The following is a 22,714-nucleotide window of genomic DNA, read 5'->3' as shown; positions in this document are numbered from 1 at the left end:
TGTTAGAAGGACTGCACCTTTAACAGAATCAAGTTCTATATAGGAGACATTCTTTGTGCACATGTTTCAAGGATGCTGCTAGATGATTGTTCACTGGCAATACTCTCTCGCCCCTCTCGTACAGACGTGTGGGGAACAATATCCTTTACTCAGGAAATGTTTCTCTGAATGTTACGGTTTCTAAGTTCTTACAAGCTATGTATAATAATGCTATAGGATATATAATACCTTTTAACGTTCATACAATCAATCAGGCAGTTCAGTGTATAACAACTAAATTATTCCGGATAAGTAGTAGTGCTTCAAGCCTTTAAACCTTCATCTTTAGAAAGCACTAACTTTAAAGCATGACATTAAGAAACTTTCAAAGAGATATTTAATATATCACTGACTGTCTCCTGCTTGCTAAACTGCTCAGCTCAATGCTCCCATCAGTAGACAGACTGCACTTCATAACTTAATGGACGGAGGAGGATCTCGGTAGGCAGAGGTCGCACAAATATTTTTCCAGAAGGGTAAAAATACTCCTCTTAGTATTTTTGAGGAGTATTTTTTAGCCGAGGAGGAGTATGAAAATTTTGGTTATATATATATAACCACGTTTCACACCCACACGCTGGCTGCTGCGGGCAGTGAGAGCTGGAGCATGACGAGGAGCAGCAGCTTTGTGGCCCACATGTCTCCCCTGGGGCCGGCGCTCACATAGCTCCCACAGATCGCTGCATCCTGCTGAGTGGTCCAGCGCGCGCTGCGATCGTGCTACTGACATTTCCCTCTTTTGCAGCTCGTGCCGGACTGCTCAGCCTGCGCGCTACAGGGAATAATTTTCATGTGTAACTTTACAGATGGCAATTGTTTTGGGGGGTAATGGCGCCTCATCATGTGTGGTGAGGCGTTAATGCGATCTCTGTCGGTAGGAGAGAGAGAAAAGCTGTATCCGCTGACCACAAGTGTTTTAACAGATTTCCAGCAGTTTCAGAGCCGTATTCCGGCAGGTTTTAGTACTGATAGATGGGAGAAAAGCTCCGGTATGACGAATAATACTGTTACGGTTATCTTACTGTTATCTGCTCAAAAATGTCTGTTTTGATCTCTCTTTACCGACTTACTCTTAAGACTAAGCAGACAATAGATGAATATTATCGAGAGAGAGATATTTGTGTGACTACTGAAATTACACACATTTACATTTCACTTATTTATTACATTGAAAATGCTTTGGGATGTGTAAAAAACACAAAGTACTGTCATACAGGAACCGGACATATGACAAATAATGTATGCAAGACTCATTGGTGTAATAACTGCCTGCATCTCTGGTTCGGTCGTATTTTGACTGTTAGACCAGCATGTTTTAAGGTACTAAATTCGACTCGTATCGGGTAAAATTTTATTTATTATTACTGCTTATTTTCACAGGACCATAGAGGAGATTTTTTTTAATGTCTAATGAGTGAGATTTCACTTAAAAAAAAAAAAAAAAAAGTGAATTCTAGAAAGGATATATCCTAACCTACGTCAGGAGGGGGGGGGGCTGGGGGTAGTTTTTTCATGAGGTAAAATCTGGTGATGAAATCTCTTTAAGAGCACATGGCTGGCTTGTGATGGGCACTTTTATATATGTTATAATAAGTAGTATGTATAAGTTTAGAGCCTTTAGATGAGGTCAAGGGCTTAAAGGGGTTGTCCGGTAATAAACTTTGCCCCTTATAATCTTTTTTCTAGTTATTAAAATCCTTTATATCACCATACCTTCATTTGTTTATTCCCCCCATTCCCCCGGTAACGACTTGTAGTCCTGCCGTTGTTCTGTTGCGCATGCGGGCAAACTTCTCTGTTCTGCGGAGCCACTTCTACTGCATCTACTGGGTGCCCACCCGCACATGAAGGACACAGGGGAGAATATAGACTTGCACGATTGTAGTCGTGCACATACGTTGTTTGCAGCACACAGCCTATTGCTGGACATGTGCATGCAGCTTTGAAGAGGAAGATGATGGGACTTTAAGTTCTCTGGAAGCGCAGGGCGGCCATCTTATTAGATACAAAAAGGTAAAAAGAAATTTAAGATGAAAGGACTAGGAACGTTTGGGAAGAATGCAATGGGTACATTACACATTTTGGGGAATTTATCACCACGTTGTCTGGTTTCATGCGCTACTTTTTGAGACTTTTTTTTTTTACTCAGTTGAGAAGAAAACATCTCTACGAGACCAAAAATAAAGTAGTTCAAGAAAGCAGACAACATAAGACCCAGTACATTTGTTTTTACTACTAATAAATGGATTTTGTGAAATGATTCATTATTCAGCTCGTTGTAAACTTGTGTCCTCTACTGGTTGTATATTTTCCTGTAAATGTGCAGTCGCCAGAGAAGGTTTTTATTGTACAAACAAGCGATTTGTCCTTTGCCTAAATGAGCTGATCCCATCATCCGCTTAGTCCTTACATGTAGACAGGGCGCTGTGTGACTAATGCTCATACTACTACACAGCGATCCTGTATGTTACTTCCCATCGGGAGAAATTATCCTTTAATCACACTTTTCATTTGCTTTTCCATTTTACAGTACATGATCTCATTTCTGTTATCCCCAAGGCCTAAACTAATGTAATAACCGGCCTGGAGTTGTCATAGGAGCATGTAGTACTTGTAGAAAGGTCGCACACAACACTGTTTGCCTGATTTATAAGCTTGATATTCATAATCATGGCAATTGCTCTCTACTTCTTTATTATTTCCAATGTTATCTGAGGCAAATCGTGTACCTCTACATAAAATATAATGGTATTGCATCAAGAGCGGTTTCCATGCTTATTGTTGTTAACTGAATCTTTTCCAGTAGCTGCAGTAATACTTAGCGCCGGCATTGTATGCCAACTAGTCCGCAAGCTATAAACCATTGTACAATTGTACATTGTCTGTCTATAGACTGCTCTGGTGATTTCTAACAGAAAACATATTTTAGTCTCTGGAGATCCACACTATCCAGCATGTAATGTCCCCCTAAGACTAAATGATATATTATATATTTATAATTGGCAGACTAATATATAATATATATTCCATTTTCCATATATATATATAAATCCAGGAAATAGGCAGCTCTCCGAAGTAAGTAGTCAAGATGCTTGACAAAGGTGTGTGGCTACACCGAAACGTTGCACTGATGGAATCAAAGATTCACCTCTTGCTACTTACTTCGGAGAGCTGCCTATTTCCTGGATTAATATATATAATATGTAATGTATTAGTCCGCCAATCTGTAATATGGCAATATTACAGATTGCCATATTTGCATTACCCACTTAAAATGTTTTCAGTGGTTTGTTTTCTCATATAAGTCTGACAGCGAGCGTGCCATTAGAGCTGGATTATTGAAGTGGGTAATGCAGACATGGCAATCTTTAATATATCACTTCTATTTTAGAATATTGTGATACAAAGACCATGGCTAGAACTTGTTCCATTGTTTCAATGGCTAGCACACAGTCCCATATATTTCAGTGTGTGCTGTAACAGCTGTCTTTGCCTTAAATAAAATCGGGTCCTATTCCGACCCTGTTTGTGGCTTGGGCAGTCTTTTCTATAATCATTGGTGCGTGATTAAACTTCACACCATGGTTCCCTAGCCTTAATAGTAGGGAGAAATTAGCTCGATTATCAATATTGGTGGGATATATCGCATTCATTTCTTCTTTTTGCAACTTTTTTTGGGTGCTTTAATGGATTTTTTTTTTTTTTTGCATAGAAAATAAATTTAGACTTTCTTTTAGAAAGTTGAAAAACACTCAGATTTAAATGAAATCTACCATCTGGATCATGGATTATAAAACAAATACACTAACATGCTGGTGTGTGCCGCCTTTTATTAGGATCTGCTCTTCTCTTATGCCTTTGATTTTTATTGAAATATGATTTTAAAACTATGCAAATGAGCCTGAGGGGCCCCCGGCTCCATTAACTTCTATGGAGCGTGAAGCCCATCAGGCTAATTTTGAAGCCTTTTTTCATAAAAACAAAGGCATAAAAAGCTTAAAGAACAGTGGATCCTTACAAAGGGAGCACACAGCAGCATGTAAGTGTGCTTGGTTTATAATACATAATCCTGATTGTAGATGTCCTTTTAAAGGAAATCTATTATCAGAATCGAGCATGATAAACAGGGACACTTCCAGCATGTAGGAGCACATCCCATCATCCCATCCTCTCCACTGCTCCATCATTGAGGAGGAGTGTAACAACATGTGTAACTACAGAATGGAGGGCTAGGGTAGCACTTCTGGCTGATAGCGTAAGTTAAAAAGTTGATTTTAGAAGGAAGGAGGCCATGGATAACAAATATAAGGAGATTATCATAGTCCAAGTGATTGGCCCTATGAGTAAGTGTCCCTGGTTTATCCATGCTTGATTTTGATCATTGATTTATCCTACAGGTGGTTATAGGAAATCTAATAAGCCCCCCTCCCAAAATAAAAAAAACTGGGACAAATTTCCAGATTAAAGTTAAACATTAAGTTGAGCCAATTGTCTCTAGATAATATTATTTGGTTTCATCAGTCTTTGGACACATCAGAAGGGTATGTTGGAGGGGTTCAGCGGTATCATATATACAGTATTATCAATTAACCTTGAGTTTAGCAGTTTACTGATGTACATCCTATTATAAGATCCTTCAGCCTTCAGTAAGTATCTTCTTATTACATTCTGTTACACTATGGGAAAATGTAGACTGCCTCCTCTCGCAGTGCAGTGTATAAAGCGAGTTTACAATAAAATATTACATATTCGTAATGTATTGACAATATTTTCTCTTGAAATAAAAAAAACAAACAAAGAAACTAAGTCCTAAAACTGAATAATTGATCAATTAATTCCGACTTTGAGGCAGTGTTTCTGTCTCTTGCAGCCTGCCATAGATTCTGCTGAAATACTTCTTTTGGGATGTAAGAGAGCAGAGCTTTTTTCATGGTATTTTTCCACCTGGCAGCTCTATGTGAAATATGATTGGATTGAACATATTTTTCCCCAGCTGTTCTTATGGAATTATGTCAGCCAGGTATTAGATTTCTGGCACTGGAACTATATTTACAAGTGAAAGAAACAAGAAAAAGTAAATCATCATCCACATGAAGTCTCTGGAGAGCCCTGTGCAGGAAGTGTTTCAATAAAACTGAGTATTGCTAAAAGGTAGTCTCTGACCTACATCTATTAATGACCACACAGTGTTTGTAGTCCGGACATTGCCGTTTAATACAAAACATCTAGTTAATTTCTAATACAGAGTACAGCTTCTTGACAAGGTTCTGCAATAGTTTTCCAAGTTGTAAAGGTTTTATATCCCAAATGGAATGTACTTGGCTGAATGCTCCAGAAGCTGTCACTCCCAGTGACTGCCAGTTCATTCATAGCTCCCAGGGCTTCAAATCATCACAGAGGGGATTTATCTAAACACTCACAATTTGCTCTCATTTATAGACGCTACTAGTCAGATCCCTGACTTGATTAATTAGGGCATACAGTAAGTAATTTATACACAACAGCATCACAGCTGTCATTAGAGGGTAGAGAATGTCAGACAAGAAAATCCAGAACTATAGAGAAGTCGGCGGAATCTCATGAAAAGTTTCTATTTACACAACACTGGTGAGATGGGAGGTGGCTGTAAACCGTTCGATCCCAAGTACCAATCTCGCACTCAAGAAAATGGGAATTATTCAGCTTTTTTCCTATTTTTAAATTTCAAAAGTTGCATGACTTGAGTTGCTCTGTGGGATGCTATAAAAAGTACAGACCATGGTATGTAGCATCTGTGAAACCATAACTTTGTGTGTGTGATAAAAATGGATTTATATTCCCGGATCCAGTTGGACTTTGAGCACTGGAGTCTCCTCAAACTGCTGTGAGAATTTTGCATTCATCTACTCTTCTCTGCTCTAGTGACTGCTGTAGTATTCAACTGAAAACCTACTACAGCTTTTACTCATAAAGAGGGGAGGGGCTGTGGAGCAGTTCAGTGAAAACATATCCAATATATTGTGTTTTCCAATATGAGAAAATGCAATATGTTTTGTTTTTTCTCCTGAGGCATCTCCATACAACCTGAACGACAATGTGCCATAGGGTTTAAAGAAGACCTGTCACCAGAATTTTACCCCTCACACTAGGAATACCTTCTGGTAAAGGGTTAACAGGGTTACTGATGGGAGAAGGCAGATTTCAGCTGGGACCTCTGCACTTTTCAACAAATAAGGTGTCTTATGCCTGTTCTTGATGACCGGTTCAATTTTAACAGCTGCCCTTTATTGTGAGCCATTTTGCATTGTTAAAACTGCTATTAAACTCTTGATCTTTTTGCTTTGCCCATTAGTTACCATTTTCTTTTAAAAGAACCAACTTTTAACAAACAACTTATTCTTAACACGGTCCTTATACTTACATCACCCCTAGTCAATTGTGGCTCCATCCATCACCCCAGCCTCTGTTGGTATACAGAGGTCCAGCGTTAAGGTTGTGACAACGCCACACACGCTACAGACTGAAGGGCCCATCCAAAAAAAAAAAAAAAAAAAGTCAGATCCTGGACAACCCCTTTATCAATCACAAGACTGCATTGCGAACAACGTATTGAAAGGCTTGCCCTTGGGGTGAGGAGCCCATCTTTGTGTCAGGTCCTCTACAGTACTTCTAGTATACCTTTAGTACCTTTATATATCCTGAGCATTTGGATCTGTAGTTTTTTTGCCCAGTTTTCGAGCACCTGTAATTTAGCAGGCTTCTACTTTTTATTTGGAAAATGTTCTACTTTCATTCCTGTATCATTTGGAAGTTTTCACTATGATTAATGAAGCCCTGGCACAAATGGACTTTTTTTCCCCCTCTGTTGCAGAAAATGAATTGTTTTCACTAGCTGACCTCATTCTGAATTTTTTTTGGCTGCCCTTATTATTTAGAAATCTTATAGTGCTGAAGCCTTATGGAATAACTTTCTACTTTAACAGTTATTCGGATACTCTCTTACTGAGATCTTTTATGTATATTTTTTTAGAATATTATTGAGTTCTTTACCTTTTTTCGCATGTGGATTAAAGCTAAATTCGCCTGCATTATGGCTTACATAGTTGTTTTTTTTTTTTAAACATATAACAGAAATAATTTAATAGTGAAATGGCCGATGTTTTAACTGATAGACCGACACATTCCTTTACACGTTACTATAGCAGATGGAATGACTTTGTTTGTGCTATTTTTAGCCAATACAGGCGGTCCCCTACTTAAGGACACCCGACTTACAGACAACCCATAGTTACAGACGGACCCCTCTGCCCACTGTGACCTCTGGTGAAGCTCTCTGGATGCTTTAAAATAGTCCCAGACTGCAATAATCAGCTTAAAATTGTCTGCAATGAAGCTTTATTGATAATTCTTGGTCCTATTACAGCAAAAAAATTTTAAACTCCAATTGTCACTGGGGCAAAAAAAAAAAATTGTCGGGAACTACAATGATAAAATATACAGTTTCGACTTACATACAAATTCAACTTAAGAACAAACCTACAGTCCCTATCTTGTATGTAACCCGGGGACTGCCTGTATATTGGCTCAGCAGCCTGTGTTAATATTTCCCTTACTTTAGATTATGCTGTTACTATTCTCTATTAAATGTCTGTTTTCTGTCCACATTTATAATCCCAATTGGTAGTTCTGGATAGTAAATTGCGTGCCGGGGTAAAGTTCCAGGTGAACTTCATCATTCAGTTTTCAGTTTCAGTTGTGAAGTTATGTATTGAGGTAAATAATGTTGCATGTAAAGTTGAATGTTGCAATAAATTATATTTCCATTATTAAAGTGTTTTTGTTGTAAAGCTATATTTTCCCTTTTAGTTTTAATTCGGTGTTTTTTTTCTGTGTTTTAATATGACATTTTTGTTATGTCTTTTAAATTATTTTTGTTTTTATTCTTCCATAGATAACAACAACTCTGCAAAAGAAGATACGCCTACTGGTAGCATGGATTCACTTTCACCTTCTCTTACTCCTCTGGCTATGTGCACAAATCCTTCCTATGAGAAAAATCATCTTATAGGAGATGCCACAGAAGTTTTGGAGTGGGTTGCCTCTGAGTAAGATTTTTTTTAATATATATATCCATGTCTTGTATCTTTGTTGTATCAAAACTTCCAGGCAGGCACAGTAGCTTCTTCTTCCTCTGTAGAGGCTTGGATTTTATGGCTTTCACTGTGCGCCCTAAATGACATGTCTCTTATATTGGGTCGGTGCGTTCACATGGTTATTAAATGTATACAGGTTTAATAATGTTTTCATATATTTACAAAAATTGAAAAACACCGGTACAAAAAAATCATCTTGCCATCTTCTGGTGCAAATTGTTTTGCCGTTAACTTTTTCATCCTTTAAGTGTATTGAGCTGCGGGTGGTGTCATTTTTTTCAGATAAGATAATGTCTTCAATGCTACCATTTTGAGGAGAGTGCAGTCTTTTGATTACTTTTTCTTACATTTTTTATATTTTGCCAAATGGCGAAAAAAGTGGCGCTATTTTCCATTTCAGGGTTAAACGCCTAACTCATATGCAGTAAATACAAAAAGGGACTTAGTGAAGGTTGGGGAATCCAATTTGGCAGGGGGTCTGTAGGGCAGATTGGTTGTTTTGCCGTGAAGGTTGGGGGCACAGGTGCATTTAGGAACATGCATATGACAGCTGCTGTGGCCACATATATACGTGCCTCTGTGCGCAGTGCTCATCATTTGCACGTTGCTGCCAGTGAAGCAGCATAACACCCTGGGAACAATGCAATTACGGTGCTTGGTGTGGGGTTGTCCTGACTTCAGGTGATGGGAGCTGTGGGCAGAGGCAGGTATATATGTGGCCACAGACAGCTGTCATATGGGGCAATTTGGGACACTTAACCACAAGTATTTATAGTTGGTTTAGTGTCCAAAAGCCACCTGACAGGACCTCTGTAAGTATGCTCCGCTCTCTTGGTGAGCAGCTCCTGACCTCTTATCTTTGTGCTCTGATGCTGCAGGCTCCATTCTGTGAGCTGCCTCTCCCCTCATTCTGTTTCCACTGTTACCCAGTTTGAAGAGAAGGAGGGGCGGACACTGATCGGATGCTACTCTCTCACAAAGGCATAATTAGTGAGAACAGAGCCCGGTTAGCTTCAGACACCAATGGGACAGGATCATTGGAGTTTTCAGCGTGCAACACTATTTCCTGCTTGGCCAGAGCTCCAATGATAACCTTTGATAAGGCAGGGGAGATGGTAAATGTGCCTGCAGAGAGGGCTCTGCGTGCCCTCTCTGACACATGTGCCATATGTTCGACACCTCTTACTTTGGGTACACGGTGAACACCCAAAAAAAAATCAATTACAGCGTTTGGATTTTTTTTTTTTCTACAACCCCACCCCCTACAAAAAAAAGTTTTAGCATTAAGGCATAACCACCCCAAAATAGTACCACTGAAAAAAGTATCTCATTACGCAAAAAATCTGCCAAAATTTGCCACTAAAAAGAGGTACAACAAGTGACGAAAAAACAGTCTTAAAATCTTTTTGATACGCAAGTGTTCAAAAGTTATAACCATATAAAGTGACGCAAGTCAGAATACAAAAAATGGGCTGAGCCTTAAGCTACAAACTGGCCACGTTCTAAAGGGATTAAGTTTAAAGCGGTTGCCCACTTTCAGCAAATATTTGATATGGTTTGTGTGAGGAAAGGTTATACAATTTTCTAATATACTTTTTGTATCAATTCCCCACAGTTCTATATTTTACTAACAGTAGATGGAAATCTATCCATGTGATGTGATGGAGTTGCTGGTGCACAAGCCATTATTATCACAGTCCTATTACTCTGTGTCATAATGACTGCTTGTGCACCTGCATGTCCATCACATTACATGGACAGATTATATCCACTGGAAGTATGCATAGAAGCTTTCTATAGCAGGACAACGAGCAGAGATCTAGAAAACCGTGAGGAATTGATACAGAAAGTGTATTGGTAAATTGTATAACTTTTCCTTACACAAACCATATAAAATATTTGCTGAAAGTGGACAACCCCTTTAACCTTGGGAAGAGCAATACTTGACTTACTGGCCAATATTTTCTTTTAAACAGAGTAAACTTGGGCTCTGTGTAATAAACCTGATGTAAAAGGTGGTATAATAAGCCTCTCGCATAGATTGCCTGTTTAAAAATGAACCATGCCTATTGGTTGGCCTGGTTTGTACAAAATAAGTTTACATCAAAATTGTGGCTCAGTTTTGAAGCACAATGTTCTGGAGAAGCTCATGCTACGTGCTTGAAGCAAACAATTAGTAAATGTCTCTGAAAACTGATACAATCGTAGTACTAGGAGAATCCTAGCTACTGGATCCAGTTGGACCGAAGGCATCTCCTCTTTCTAGGTGTGATGGAAGCCACTGGTAATACTGTATCTCATGTAGTCCCCAAGCCCCGATATATGGGATTGTTTTCCATGTGAATACTTCTTGAGGAAAAATATTTTCGAATTTGAGAAAAACCTGTCCTTTTTATATTCAAATGCATTTCTCTTAAATGACAATACTTTTATACTACAGTAAATCTGAAGATGCAGTAGTAAGACTCCTGTATGTAAAATTCACTCTCAATAGGCTGCAGTTTTATTTAAAAATTCTTTGCATCAGTCCACAATTTCTATACTTAAACATTGAAGCCGACATAAAAACAATATGTGGGTTATAGCGTTTGAGAATGATCGAAAAATTGTGGTCTAGAAAGTCATTGCCTTTCTTTTAAACCTACACTATATTAACATACTGAGAGAGCGCAGTTCTTTTTTTATGTATAATGTACAAAACTGTTCATCTCATTTGTATCCAAACATAAGAATTCCATTTCCTGCAGCAGAATAAAATCTGAGTGCTTATTAGTATTTAGGAATAACCTTTAGAAGAGACGGAGCCTATTAATGGTTTATTTTGTTACTGCACAATCCACCTTCTGAGAAGATGAGCTGTTCCCTGCTCACTCGCCACTTCACCTTCCATAGAATGCAATATCTGCACATACACAGTCATTTCTCCTCTGCAAATGGGTCACATGGGTCCAGAAGGTTTTGGGATCAGTGAGACCTCCTACTGTCCAGCTTTTGTGCCGTATAACTTTGGCATCAATAGTTTTGGATTTTCTTTGTACAACCCATCCTGCAAAGAATAAAGCATTATTTCTGTTGTATAGAGAATAATAATAATAATTCTTTATTATATAGGGCTCACAGAGTTTGCCAATTCAGTCCCTGTCCCCATGGGGCTCCCAATCTAATCAACCTACCAGTATGTTTTAGAGCAGTGGCAAACCTTTTGGAGATAGAGTGCCCAAAGTACAACAAAAAGCCACTTATATGTTGCAAAGTGCCAACATGACAATGTAAGCAGTAACTTATTGATCCCAGCTGTATCATAGGTTTCAATCGTATTGGTGACCTGAGTTCACCAATATAATAGAAAGATGATGGAGAACTTGGATTCAGGGTCTCCTGAAGAGGAACAATCTGGGTTCCCAGAGCAGGTGCTCCAACAATAATCTCTGTCCACACTTTCTTGTTCCTCCTGTAGCCCTGGCAGCCAAGGATGTTGCTTTAAAATGACACTGAGCATGGCACATCCTGGGCTGTATTGGACCGCAGGAGGAAGCCCTGAGTCCTGTCTGGCAAACTCTGTGCTGGGTTAATGGCCTGGGTGCCCACAGAAAGGGCTCCGAGTGCCACCTCTGGCACCCGTGCCATAGGTTCGCCACCACTGTTTTAGAGTGTGGGAGTAAACCAGAGAACACAGAAAAAACCCATGCAAACACGGTGAGAACATACAACTTTTTGCAGATGTTGACCTGGTTGGGAATTGAACCCAGGACCCCAGCGCTGCAAGATTAACCCCTTCCCGACATTTGACGTACTATTACTGCATGGCGGGAGGTGCGTTCCCGCAATATGCAGTAATAGTACGTCAAACTTCTGGCCCTGGCTCCTGAATGGAGCCGGGGCCAGAAGCTGCGGATGTCGGCTATATATTATAGCCGACACCCTCCGCGGGGTGCTAGGGGCATTTAACTGGATTCGGACACCCTCCCCCCGCGGCGCTTACCAGGGGGGTCCCGCTGCTCTGATCGCAGCCCCGGGACTGCCAGTGCCCGGGGCTGCGCGATCTTCTTCCGGGTGCCGGGTCTGTGCCTTCTGGCAGGACCCGGCTGTGACACACTGAGCATGCGCAGCATGCTCCCCACATATTTTGTATTGCCGCGTCCGTAACAATCTGTACAATAAGTCAGAAACATTATTGGACCCGTACGTTGAACGCCGTAAAAACAAAACCCGAAAAACTCGGCAAAAATATAAATTTTCATAAAATCCCTTCACAAAAATGTTCTAAAAAGTGATCAAAAAAAGTTATGTGCCCCAAAATGGTACCAATTGAAAGAACAACTGAACATGTAAAAAATAAGCCCTAAACTAGCTCTGTCAACCAAAAAATATTAAGGTTAAGTTCCCGAAAAGATGGCGATGCAGAAACAAATGAGATTTCCTCTATATTAGTTTTTCTCCAGTAAAATTGTAAAAATAAATGAAAAACTATATAAATGAGGTATCACCGTAATCGTAGTGATCTATAGAATGAAAATATCATAATATTTTTAGTGTATGGTGTACGACCCCCAAAATATACAAAAAAAAGAAACCCCAAATTGACAATTTTCTTTTCCTCCATACATTAAAGAGTTAATAAAATCTCATCGAAAAGCTACAGACCCACTTAAATGAAGTATTTGTAAAGTGCATCTCATTTCGCAAAAAAATAAGCCCTTATATGTCCAAATTGCCAAAAAAATAAAGATTGTACAGGCGGTCCCCTACTTAAGAACACTCGACTTACATACAACCCCTAGTTACAAACGGACCTCTGGCTAGTGGTAATTTATTGTGCTTTAGTCCCAGGCTACAATGATCAGGTGTAACAGTTATCACAGGTGTCTGTAGTGAAGCTTTAGTGTTAATACTGATTATTATGACAACCCAACATTTTTAAAATCCAATTGTCACAGAGACCAAAAAAGTTCTGGGTGGGATTACACTGATAAAATATACAGTTCCGACTTACATACAAACTCAACTTAAGAACAAACCTACAGACCCTATCTTGTATGTAACCCGGGGACTGCCTGTATAGCCAATAAAAAGTGACAATGCATAATCTGCTCTGAATGGCGCAGCTCCCCCCTCGATGCCCTGGCGTGTGCCCATACAGCAGGTTACCACCACATATGGGGGATTGTTATATGCAGGGGGGATTGGGTATCAAATTTTTTGGAGCGTTTTGGTATTTTATCCACTGAGAATTTGTACATTTTATGAAAAACACATTAATTTAGCCAAATAAAATGCAATTTCGAAATTGCATCCGATTTTTGTTTTAACCCCTGTAAACCAATTAAAGGGTTAACAAACTTCATAAAAGTTGTTTTACGTACGTTGAGGGGTGTAGTTTCTATAATGGGGTAATTTATGGGGTTTTACTTATTTAGGCCTCTCAAAGTGATTTGAAACCAGAGCAGGTCCCTCAATAGCAGGATTTTGCTTTTTTTATGAAAATGTGAAAAATTGCACCTAACGTTCAAAGCCCCATAACATCCTACAAAAATAAGAGTATGCATAAAAAACCACGGAGGTATAAAGTAGACATTCGGTGAATGTTAGTTACCGTATATGCCGGCGTATAAGACGACTGGGCGTATAAGACGACCCCCAACTTCTGCCCTAAAAATATAGAATTTGGTATATACTCAGTGTATAAGACTACCCCTCTCCCAAATGAAAAAAAGTCTGCTTAAAACTTTACAAAACAAACAAGAGAGCAAGTGCCTGGTGATCATAACTGTAAGCTGCGATATTAATGAAGATCCGACATGCTTCTGTAAGTGCCGCCTGTGACCCCCAGCTCTGTGACGTCGACCGCTGTGACAGGGTGGCTGCATTAGCATACAACGCGCCGCCCCGTCAGCGCGTACTAAGGCTCTTCTAATGACTGTGAGAGGCGAACTGCCGCGCATGCACGGCGGTCCCAGGAAGCGGCTCTCTGCGCGCTGACGGGGAAAAAAAACACCTCACACAGTGCGGCCCCCGTATATCCGGCGTATAAGACGACCCCCCACTGTAGCCATTATTTTAAGGGGTTAAAAAGTAGTCTTATACGCCAGTATATACAGTATTAAGTTTTTTGGTGTTATGACTCATGTGTGGAAAAAGTTGAAAATTTTGAATTTCGAAAATTGCAAATTTTTCCAAATTTTCACCAAATATCTGATTTTCTCATAAATAAATGCAAAACATTCCACCAAAATTTTTTAACTAACATGAAGTACAATGTGTCACGAGAAAACAATTTCAAAATCACTTGGATATGTTAAAGCGTTCCAAAGTTATAACCATTTATAGTGTCAGAGGGAAGATTTGAAAAAATGGGCCGTGTCAGGAAGGTGAAAAGTGGCTTCGGCGTTAAGGGGTTAACCAGATCTGAATTGGTGTATCGATGGGGATGTAATATAGTGAACAGCCAAATTCTTAGCTTATAGTTTTATAAAAGTTAAACTAGGTTCACAAATAATTTTTGATTAGGTAATAACAAACCCAATTTGTGTCCTATCATGTGGCTTTAACTTTCTTAGGCCCAATTCACATCTCCGTTAGTTGCATTCAGTTACTTTCTTCAGTTAACCCAAAGTGGGAGTGGTTAAACACGGAACAGATACAAGTCTTAACTTGTATCGCTCTTGGTAGTTGCTACAAAGACTTGTATCTGTTCTGTGTGTATGACCACTTTCGGTTTTTGGCTCAAAATAACTAGAGGAAATAAATGAAGACCTAACGGAAATGTGAATTGGTTCTTTCCCACATATACTAAAATTAGGCTGTATAATGATGGTTGTGGTCAGTGTGCTTGTTATATATATAGATTTAACTTGTTTTATCTTCTCACCCAGTTTAAAATATATGTTGTGGTGAAATAACTATCTTTAAAACAAAAAATTATTTTGCTATTCTGTTGTGGGCCTATATGCAAACACTGCTCCCCTCCCCCCACTGATCACAAGTGTTAACCGAATAAATTATGCATGTGAAGCCATTGCGGGAGAGACGATCCATTCTATATGAGACTCCATTTCCTGTCAATCGGCATAATCTGTAAGGTCTGTGTGCACAGTGTCTCAACGTACAGTGACCAAGCTAAGCGGGGGGGGGGGGGGGGGCAGGAGAGGGCAGGGATGAGGTTTCTTCCTTCTTTCTCGCCCCACCTTGTGTGAACTACACAGTCATGTGCATGAGGTCTCTATATGGTCTGTGCAATCAGACCCCCTAGGGCAGTGATGGCGAACCTATGGAACAGGTGCCAGAGGTGGCACTAGGGGACCTTTCTGTGGGCACCCAGTCTGTCACCCCAGGACAAAGTTCACCAGACAGGACTTAAATCTTCCTGCAGTCCTAGAGAATTGGGATGCAGCTCTTCTCAAGTGACGTATCCTTGACTGATTGGAACTGCCCCATGATTCTTCCTTTCCTCTGGTAAATAAGTAGGTTTTGCTTGAAGTTTGGGCACCCAGTCTCTAAAAGGTTTGCCATCACTGCCCTAGGTACAGTAAAAAAAAAAAAAAAATTATATATATAATTTTATATACCGTTTTTTTCAGACTATTAGGCTCACAAGAAAACCTTTGATTTTTTTAGAAATCAAAGGTGCGCCTTATAGTCCAGTCCGCCTTATATATGAACTGTACTTACAGACAACAGCTGCCTTGAACTGTGCACAGGTCTGCCACCTGCTGGTCATTTATCCTTATAATCAGGTGCGCCTTATAGTCCAGCGCGCCTTATATATGAACCTAGACATTTTAGCCGGCATTTATTGATGGTGCGCCTTATACTCCGGTGTTCCTTATACTCTGAAAAATACTGTATATAAAAAGTTGAAATGAAATTAAAAAAATATATAAAATTATTCCCCCCCCCCTCTTTACCTAGAACTGACATAAATATCACAAAAAAAGCATATTGCCACACTCAAGCATCCATATCAAAATATAAAAATGGTTATTCCCATCAGTGAACCCTCCTCAACGGAAAAGAGCGCCCAACTTTTGAAAATTGGAATAAAAAGTTATCAAAAGGTTGTACAGTACCCAAAATTATAGCAATAAAAATATCAGCTCAGCCTGCAGAAAATGACAACTTAAACGTCTCCATACATCGTAGCATGAAAAAAAGTTCTTAGCGTTAGAATATGGTGAAATCTTTAGTACAAAAGATTTTAATAAAAATAAAATTCTAAAATCTAAATTTTGTATCCACGGGATTGTGCCATAAATGGGAGGGGTCATTTGGAGCACAAAGTGAAATGTATTAAAACAAAGCCCACAAGAAACTGGCCCGTATGTGTTTTTTTCCAATTTCAACATATTTGGAATTTATTTCCCATTACACAGCATGGAATTTTAAATATCATCACTAGGAAGTACTATTTGTCACACGGAAAGCAAGCCCTTATACAGCTCCTTGCACTAAAAAAAAATAAAAATAGATTTTTAAAGGAGGGCAGCAAAAAATCAGCGGGAAGCGGTTATCCAAATCTTTGCCTGGGTGACGATGGGCACATCTGTAAGTAGTTTTCTATATGAACTTCTTTAATAACGTTTGTCACAGGGGGATGTTTTTAGGACCGTGTGCAAGGCCAAAAATATTAGCTGAATTGAATCCCCATAAATTATTAATTTCTTCTACAGAACAAGGTAACTGTGAGATAGGATGCCACAAAATATCAATGTGGAATACTCAATTTTTTCTGGAAACATTTTAGTCTCTATCCTAGCAAATAACTTGTTCACATTTTACGCATTGGTGATTTCATAAACACAGCTTAGATTGGATGGATAATCCCGCTCCTCCTGCCAGGTGGATATATCGCTAAGTTCTGTAAAACATGTAGATAAGGAAAGCCACTCTTACGCTTTACACCACAATAAATCTATGCACCGACTCTAACCGTTTTAACTGTAAATTTCGATGGTGAAGTGAACTCATGGTATACAATGTGTCGTCTTTCCGAAGTTTAATTTCCTGCCTTATTTATAAATTGCATCAATCTTGGCAGTCGTACAGTGAAGCAGCATGGTTTTTCTTCTGAAATCTAATTATAATAGGAAAACATAACATGAAACCTTTATCTGTGAAGATTTAAGTGGTGATAAACTCTGCTGATCAGTATCATTTGTTTGTTTTTACTCTCTCAGAAAATCTGCTAATAATGCTTCAGAGGATTGTCTCCATGTACGTAGAGCCTGAAGTGCCTCCTGGGGCAATGCCGAGTATATGGTCATAACCTTATAGCATGGCGCACACTATCTTCTTGGCAGTAAATTTGAAATTAAATCTAGTGGCAGTAAAAGTTTTTGTAATTTGACTATTTCCATAAGCATGTGAAACTGGGTGCTTGATGAGGAAGAAATTCAAGTCATTTTAAAAGGTTGTCCAAATCAACCTTCAATGTGTTGGCCACTTATACAAAATTTTAATTGCGTAAGTATACGTCCTTAACTGGGCCACTCATAATATACCCTGTTAGTTTCTAATTAGCCACTAGGAAATGCAGGTGAAGTGACCCCCTGGGCAGCTTGACTTATCCTGTTTAAAGTTTGATATAACTGTCCAATCCCGTTTTAACCCCTCTGTGCACCACAACGGTTTAGTATCTCGTGGTGTTGTAGCGGGCTTAAGGAGCAAGCTTGTGGGCTAGGCTCTCTCCTGCTGTGTTATAACGTTGACACCTCCCACGGTCGGTGCAGGAAGTTGGAATATTACTGTTGGAAAAAAATGTTGCGGTTTCGCCATATTCTGATTCCAACTTCCTAGAACAGGGGTAAGGAACCTTTTTGGCTGAGAAAGCCATAAGCGCCACATATTTTAAAATAAAATTCTGCGAAAGCCGTTCAATAAGTTTATACAGTATACAGCCAGCCCCTCCCCCGTTATACAGCCTGACCCCCCTGTATATAGCCAGACAGCCCCCCCCCCCCAGGATACGGCCGGCCAGTCCCGTCCCGCTAGTTTACAGCCAGTCTGTCCGTCCGTCCCCCTAGTGTACAGCCAGCCAGTCTGTCCGTCCGTCCCCTTAGTGTACAGCCAGCCTCCCCCCTTCTTCTCCTTGATGCTTTAATCTTTTAGAATTGGAGAAATACAGTGATTACTCACTATTATTCATGCACTTTGGTTATATGATCTAGGACAGTGATGGGGAACCTTTTAACGGCCGAGTGCCCAAACTGCAACCCAAACCCCCCCTTATTTATCGCGAGGTGCCAACCAGAAATTAAAGCAGTAACATATAGCTCCCTGTTCAACAACTTTCAATCCTATTGGCCTCCTGAGGAGTAGAAAGATGGAAAATTTGCATCATTTTAGCTTCTTTCCAGTGTCCCTCTGTACACAGTGAAAATTGTTGGGCCAGCAGGAGGACCTCCAAAGATAATTCGGCCCTGTCTACTCATTCTCCCTCTTCCTACAGTCTAAAGTAGTGAAGTTAGTATCAAAATATGACTGAAAGCAGCATCTTTTAAGTTGCTTGGAACTGTAGGAAGAATCCTGTCTGGTGTGCTGGGGCGATGGCCCGGGTGCCACAGAAAGGTGCCATAGGTTCGCCACCACTGATCTAGGAGAATCGGGGGAGAGTAACTATACAGATTAAAGCAATAACAATATGTGTATAGAAAGAGTAAACATGTTACATTGTTTGCAATCAAATTTGGTAAAATTCTTCCAGAATGATGAAACAATATAAAGTGCTCTCAGGATTGTTGTATATTAGGAGAAGTATGTTTATGGCAAGATATTTTAGGGAAAACAAAAAACCCACTAAGGACCCTTTGAAAATATTGATTGTGTTCTTTTATTTTTCTTTTGTAATTTAAAATTTATGGTTAAGCAGAAAAGCGTCCAATCCTGAGGTTACCATGCTGATACTTATGTTACTATAGACTGCAGTGACACTTGTAATGTTCCAGCTGCTTACTTATCGGAAATATTGTTTTTGTCAGGGGACAGTATCTCAAGGGACAGATCAAGACCACGAAAAGCCCTCAGCTATATAAAAATTGTGGGACCACTAGGAATCTATTTATTTTAATGGTTTGATATTTATTTCCTACATACGGTCCCACAATTTTAAGGACTTTTAGATGATCTTCAGTGCTCCTGGGAGGCTTCCTGTAAACATGTGTAGAGAGCTGACACACATGAATAAGGATTTCATGGCTGGAGGTCCCCCTCTTTATTTTCTCTACTGGCGGTATCAAACTTGGTGCATGGTTTATGAAAACATGGGCCCTCTAGAAATATGGGCCCTGGGTTGCCGCCCAAAGCACCCATGTAATAATCCACTACTAAGTATCTCACCAAGGGACCTCTGTTGGAGAATAGAAAAAGCATTATGGTATTTTATAAACATTTTTGGTACATTTATCAGAAAATCTGTGTTAAACATCCAGTCAAACTCTGCAGTTGAGCTTTCGAGTGCCGGTTGTGACTTAAAATATGAAATGTCCTATATCCTGTGTGATGTCCACCCAGAATATAGGGTAAGGCTTTGTATAGTGTTTTGTCACAGAAGGTTCCTCAGTATACCAGTCCACTAGAAAAGGTTAGACATGGATGTGATCTGATAGGAAGCAATAGTTTTCCAAGGTAGCAGTCAAGTTACCTGCAGCATTTCTGCTTGTGACATCCATAGTCATCTCATACTTCAACAATGATGCTTCTATATACATCCCTGAAAGGCTGCACACATGATGAGATGTTAAAGCTGACCATGAGGGTGGACCTCTTAGCATCAATTTTTGATTACGATGCTAGTAGTCCAGGTCCCAGAGCTTGGAGAGGTAGCATATGTCCATGTCAGGGCCACCATTTTCTGCCAAGTCAAGCACCCTTGAGGCATGTGGACAAGTTGTGTTGTGAATTGAGACAGAATCCTGGCATATTTAGGTCGGTCATCTCCTCCAGTATTTTAATTTTTTTTTTCTTTTAGTCTTTACCAAATTTCCCTTTTATTAACACATTTGTAGCCTCTGTTATGAGGCTGGTTTTACTTTTAAAACTCCACAAGGTTTTCAGACCTTGTTCTGTAAGTTTTAAGGTATGTTTGATCACCTGCTAGTCCAGCGTGTATCTAATTATAACACTTTTCAGTTCTGTGTCCACCGCCTTTGCTCTTTTGTGATAACCTTACCTCTTAAATTATAAAAATCCTATTCCCGGCAGTACCAGTATAGTACTTCAGCACTTTTTCTGACGGTTTAAACTTCCTGTGCTGAGACTTCTTATGTGTTTTTATTCCCTCCTGAGATCCACACACAAGAGATGCCGCTTGGTTTTTCCTCAACTTTTAAGTGACAAGTGCTCTCTCCAAATTTATCTTCACCTATTTAGTGTGTGTTGGTAAAGACTCGTACACATAATCGTATTAGTCATTTACCCAAATATTCCCCAAGTGCTCTATAGATGGTTCATTTATGCACCTGGTTTCTACATCCATGATATCTCATGGCCTCTGGTTGGATTCTATTGGGAACTAAATAATAATTTCACCTTTTTTATTGTACAGTTGAATTCTCTTAGCTCAAGAAGTGTGTTCATATCAAGGTATATCATTTTTTTTCCTTTTGTTTATATATTAGGAGATGGCTACTGTATGAAGATATACTACCCATATACATGTTCTGCTCTTCAATATATTGCTCTGTATGTGCTAAATACCTGGGCAGTCTGCAGGATGCCATCTGTCATATTACACACAAGAGAATCCTATGACTGCCACCATGTTTAGTCTTGTTCAGTTATCCTATGGGTATATTTAAAAAAGGGCCATATATTTTTTTTAAATATAGGCCTCTACGCTTATATAATGAAGATGAAGGCAATATCTTTGAATTACGGATGACCCCTTGTTATAAATTGACCTCTCTGCTAACTGTGAACTGTGGTGAAACTCTTTGGATGCTGGAAATTTGCTTGACTATAGTCCCAGGCTGCAATGATCAGCTGTAAGGTGCAGAGATCTTCACCAGATGTCACATTGGGCAGAGAGGTTGGTCTGTAACTAGAAAATAGTAACGTATGATCAGCTCACCAACCCCAGGCAAACAGTCCACATTGCTCCAACTTCAGATGTTCAGGCACGGATTACCTCGGCCACAAGTGCAGCAGAAATGAAATTAGAAGAGGAGTTTCCAGTTAGAGGCTAAGAGTCGGTAGTGGATTAAAAATTCATATGTTTAATCCATTTTAGCATTGTGCTAAACACGTAGCACATTGGACCAAAAAAAAGGCCTAAAAGCAAGCCTACATTTTAGTTTAGACCTTATTCATGGATAAGGTCATGGATCCCTTTAAAATGGATGAACTAAACATATGTCTTTTTAATCCACTATCGACTCCTAGCCTCTAGCTGGAAACTGCTGTTCTAGTTGCCCGTGTGTAACTAGGGTTTCGTCTGTAAGTCGGGTGTCCTAATGTCAGAGACCACCAGTTTTTTTTAAACCTAAAATGATAAAATAAATCCTACAAATCTATATGTTCTGCAGCCTATCAGATCTGGCATAAGAGATCTAATAGATCTGCTTTCACATGAAGGATTTATTGTAGGTTCATAGGGAAGTAAAACACCTCTCACCATAATCAATGTAAATCGGTTTAGATACTACCCAGCCATTAGAAATCATCTAGGTGGGAAAAACACAGTACATTTTAATGATAAAGTTCGTGCAGTCCTTGAGTCTTTGCTAACGTAGATTTCTTTGCACGTTACAATTGGTTTCATTGCAATGGCTCATTCGGCAAGAAGAAAATGTCTACCTACTACCGGCTGGCATTGTTCCTGTCCATGCTATGCGTTTCTTCTATTCTATACATCCCCACAACCCACACACTTTTTCAGTACCTTGGTCTGACTGAGGGACTTAAATACACAGATAAATAGAAAACATGACGTTAACCTTCCAGCTCGCGGCGTGAACGAGATAATGGCGCGCGGTGATTGCACTGGAGAGCATAATCCTCTGAAGTGAGGTGCCGCGTGGCTTTGTACTTGGTTTTGAAAACTTTTGCTGCAAGTAAAGAAATGGATTTTTATATTACACTAGATCTTTTCATTTCAAAGTTAAACTGCAGGTTTTTTGAAATAAGGAAAGCGGTGCTCTAAGTGGAACAAAACTGCAGAGGATAATTACTGTGGTATATCAGAGGAGTGAATGGATCCCCATTAGTCTTAATGTTATGTCTGCTGTCACTCAGCTAATATCCACAATAACCAGAGTGTTTCCTCTCTGCGGTCTCCTGCTTAGGCATTAGCAACTTCAAACAGATATTTGAGGTACAGTATTTTTTGTGTGTTCCACGTATATATTTTGCTGTAAAAAGTTTCCAAGACCTCTCTGCGCTATTCCCTTTTAACTGTTTCTTAAACTGTAGAACGACTCGGGGCTTTTTATGTATTATAGCTTTACACAATAAATGCTTTTAGCTTTTCTGTTTTAGGGCACTGTAGATATTCATACAATGAAACCTCTAGCTCTGTGCAGGTTTAGTAGGGCACATTTGTCTCTACTGTT

At 39.5% G+C, this 22,714-nt stretch overlaps 1 protein-coding gene across 1 annotated transcript in view; it reads left to right on the top strand.

Moving 5' to 3' along the window:
• ARHGAP10 (Rho GTPase activating protein 10) overlaps positions 1-22,714 on the top strand; it is a 127,740-nt gene that overhangs the window by 95,194 nt on the left and 9,832 nt on the right. The window contains exon 20 of the mRNA XM_072121628.1: positions 7,970-8,123. Within this exon, the coding sequence (XP_071977729.1) occupies positions 7,970-8,123 (154 nt within the window). The remainder of the gene's footprint in view (positions 1-7,969; positions 8,124-22,714) is intronic.

This window comes from Engystomops pustulosus, chromosome 1 (assembly GCF_040894005.1).
Source record: "Engystomops pustulosus chromosome 1, aEngPut4.maternal, whole genome shotgun sequence".
NCBI lineage: Eukaryota > Metazoa > Chordata > Amphibia > Anura > Leptodactylidae > Engystomops > Engystomops pustulosus.
This window is presented reverse-complemented; position numbering and strand designations above follow the sequence as displayed.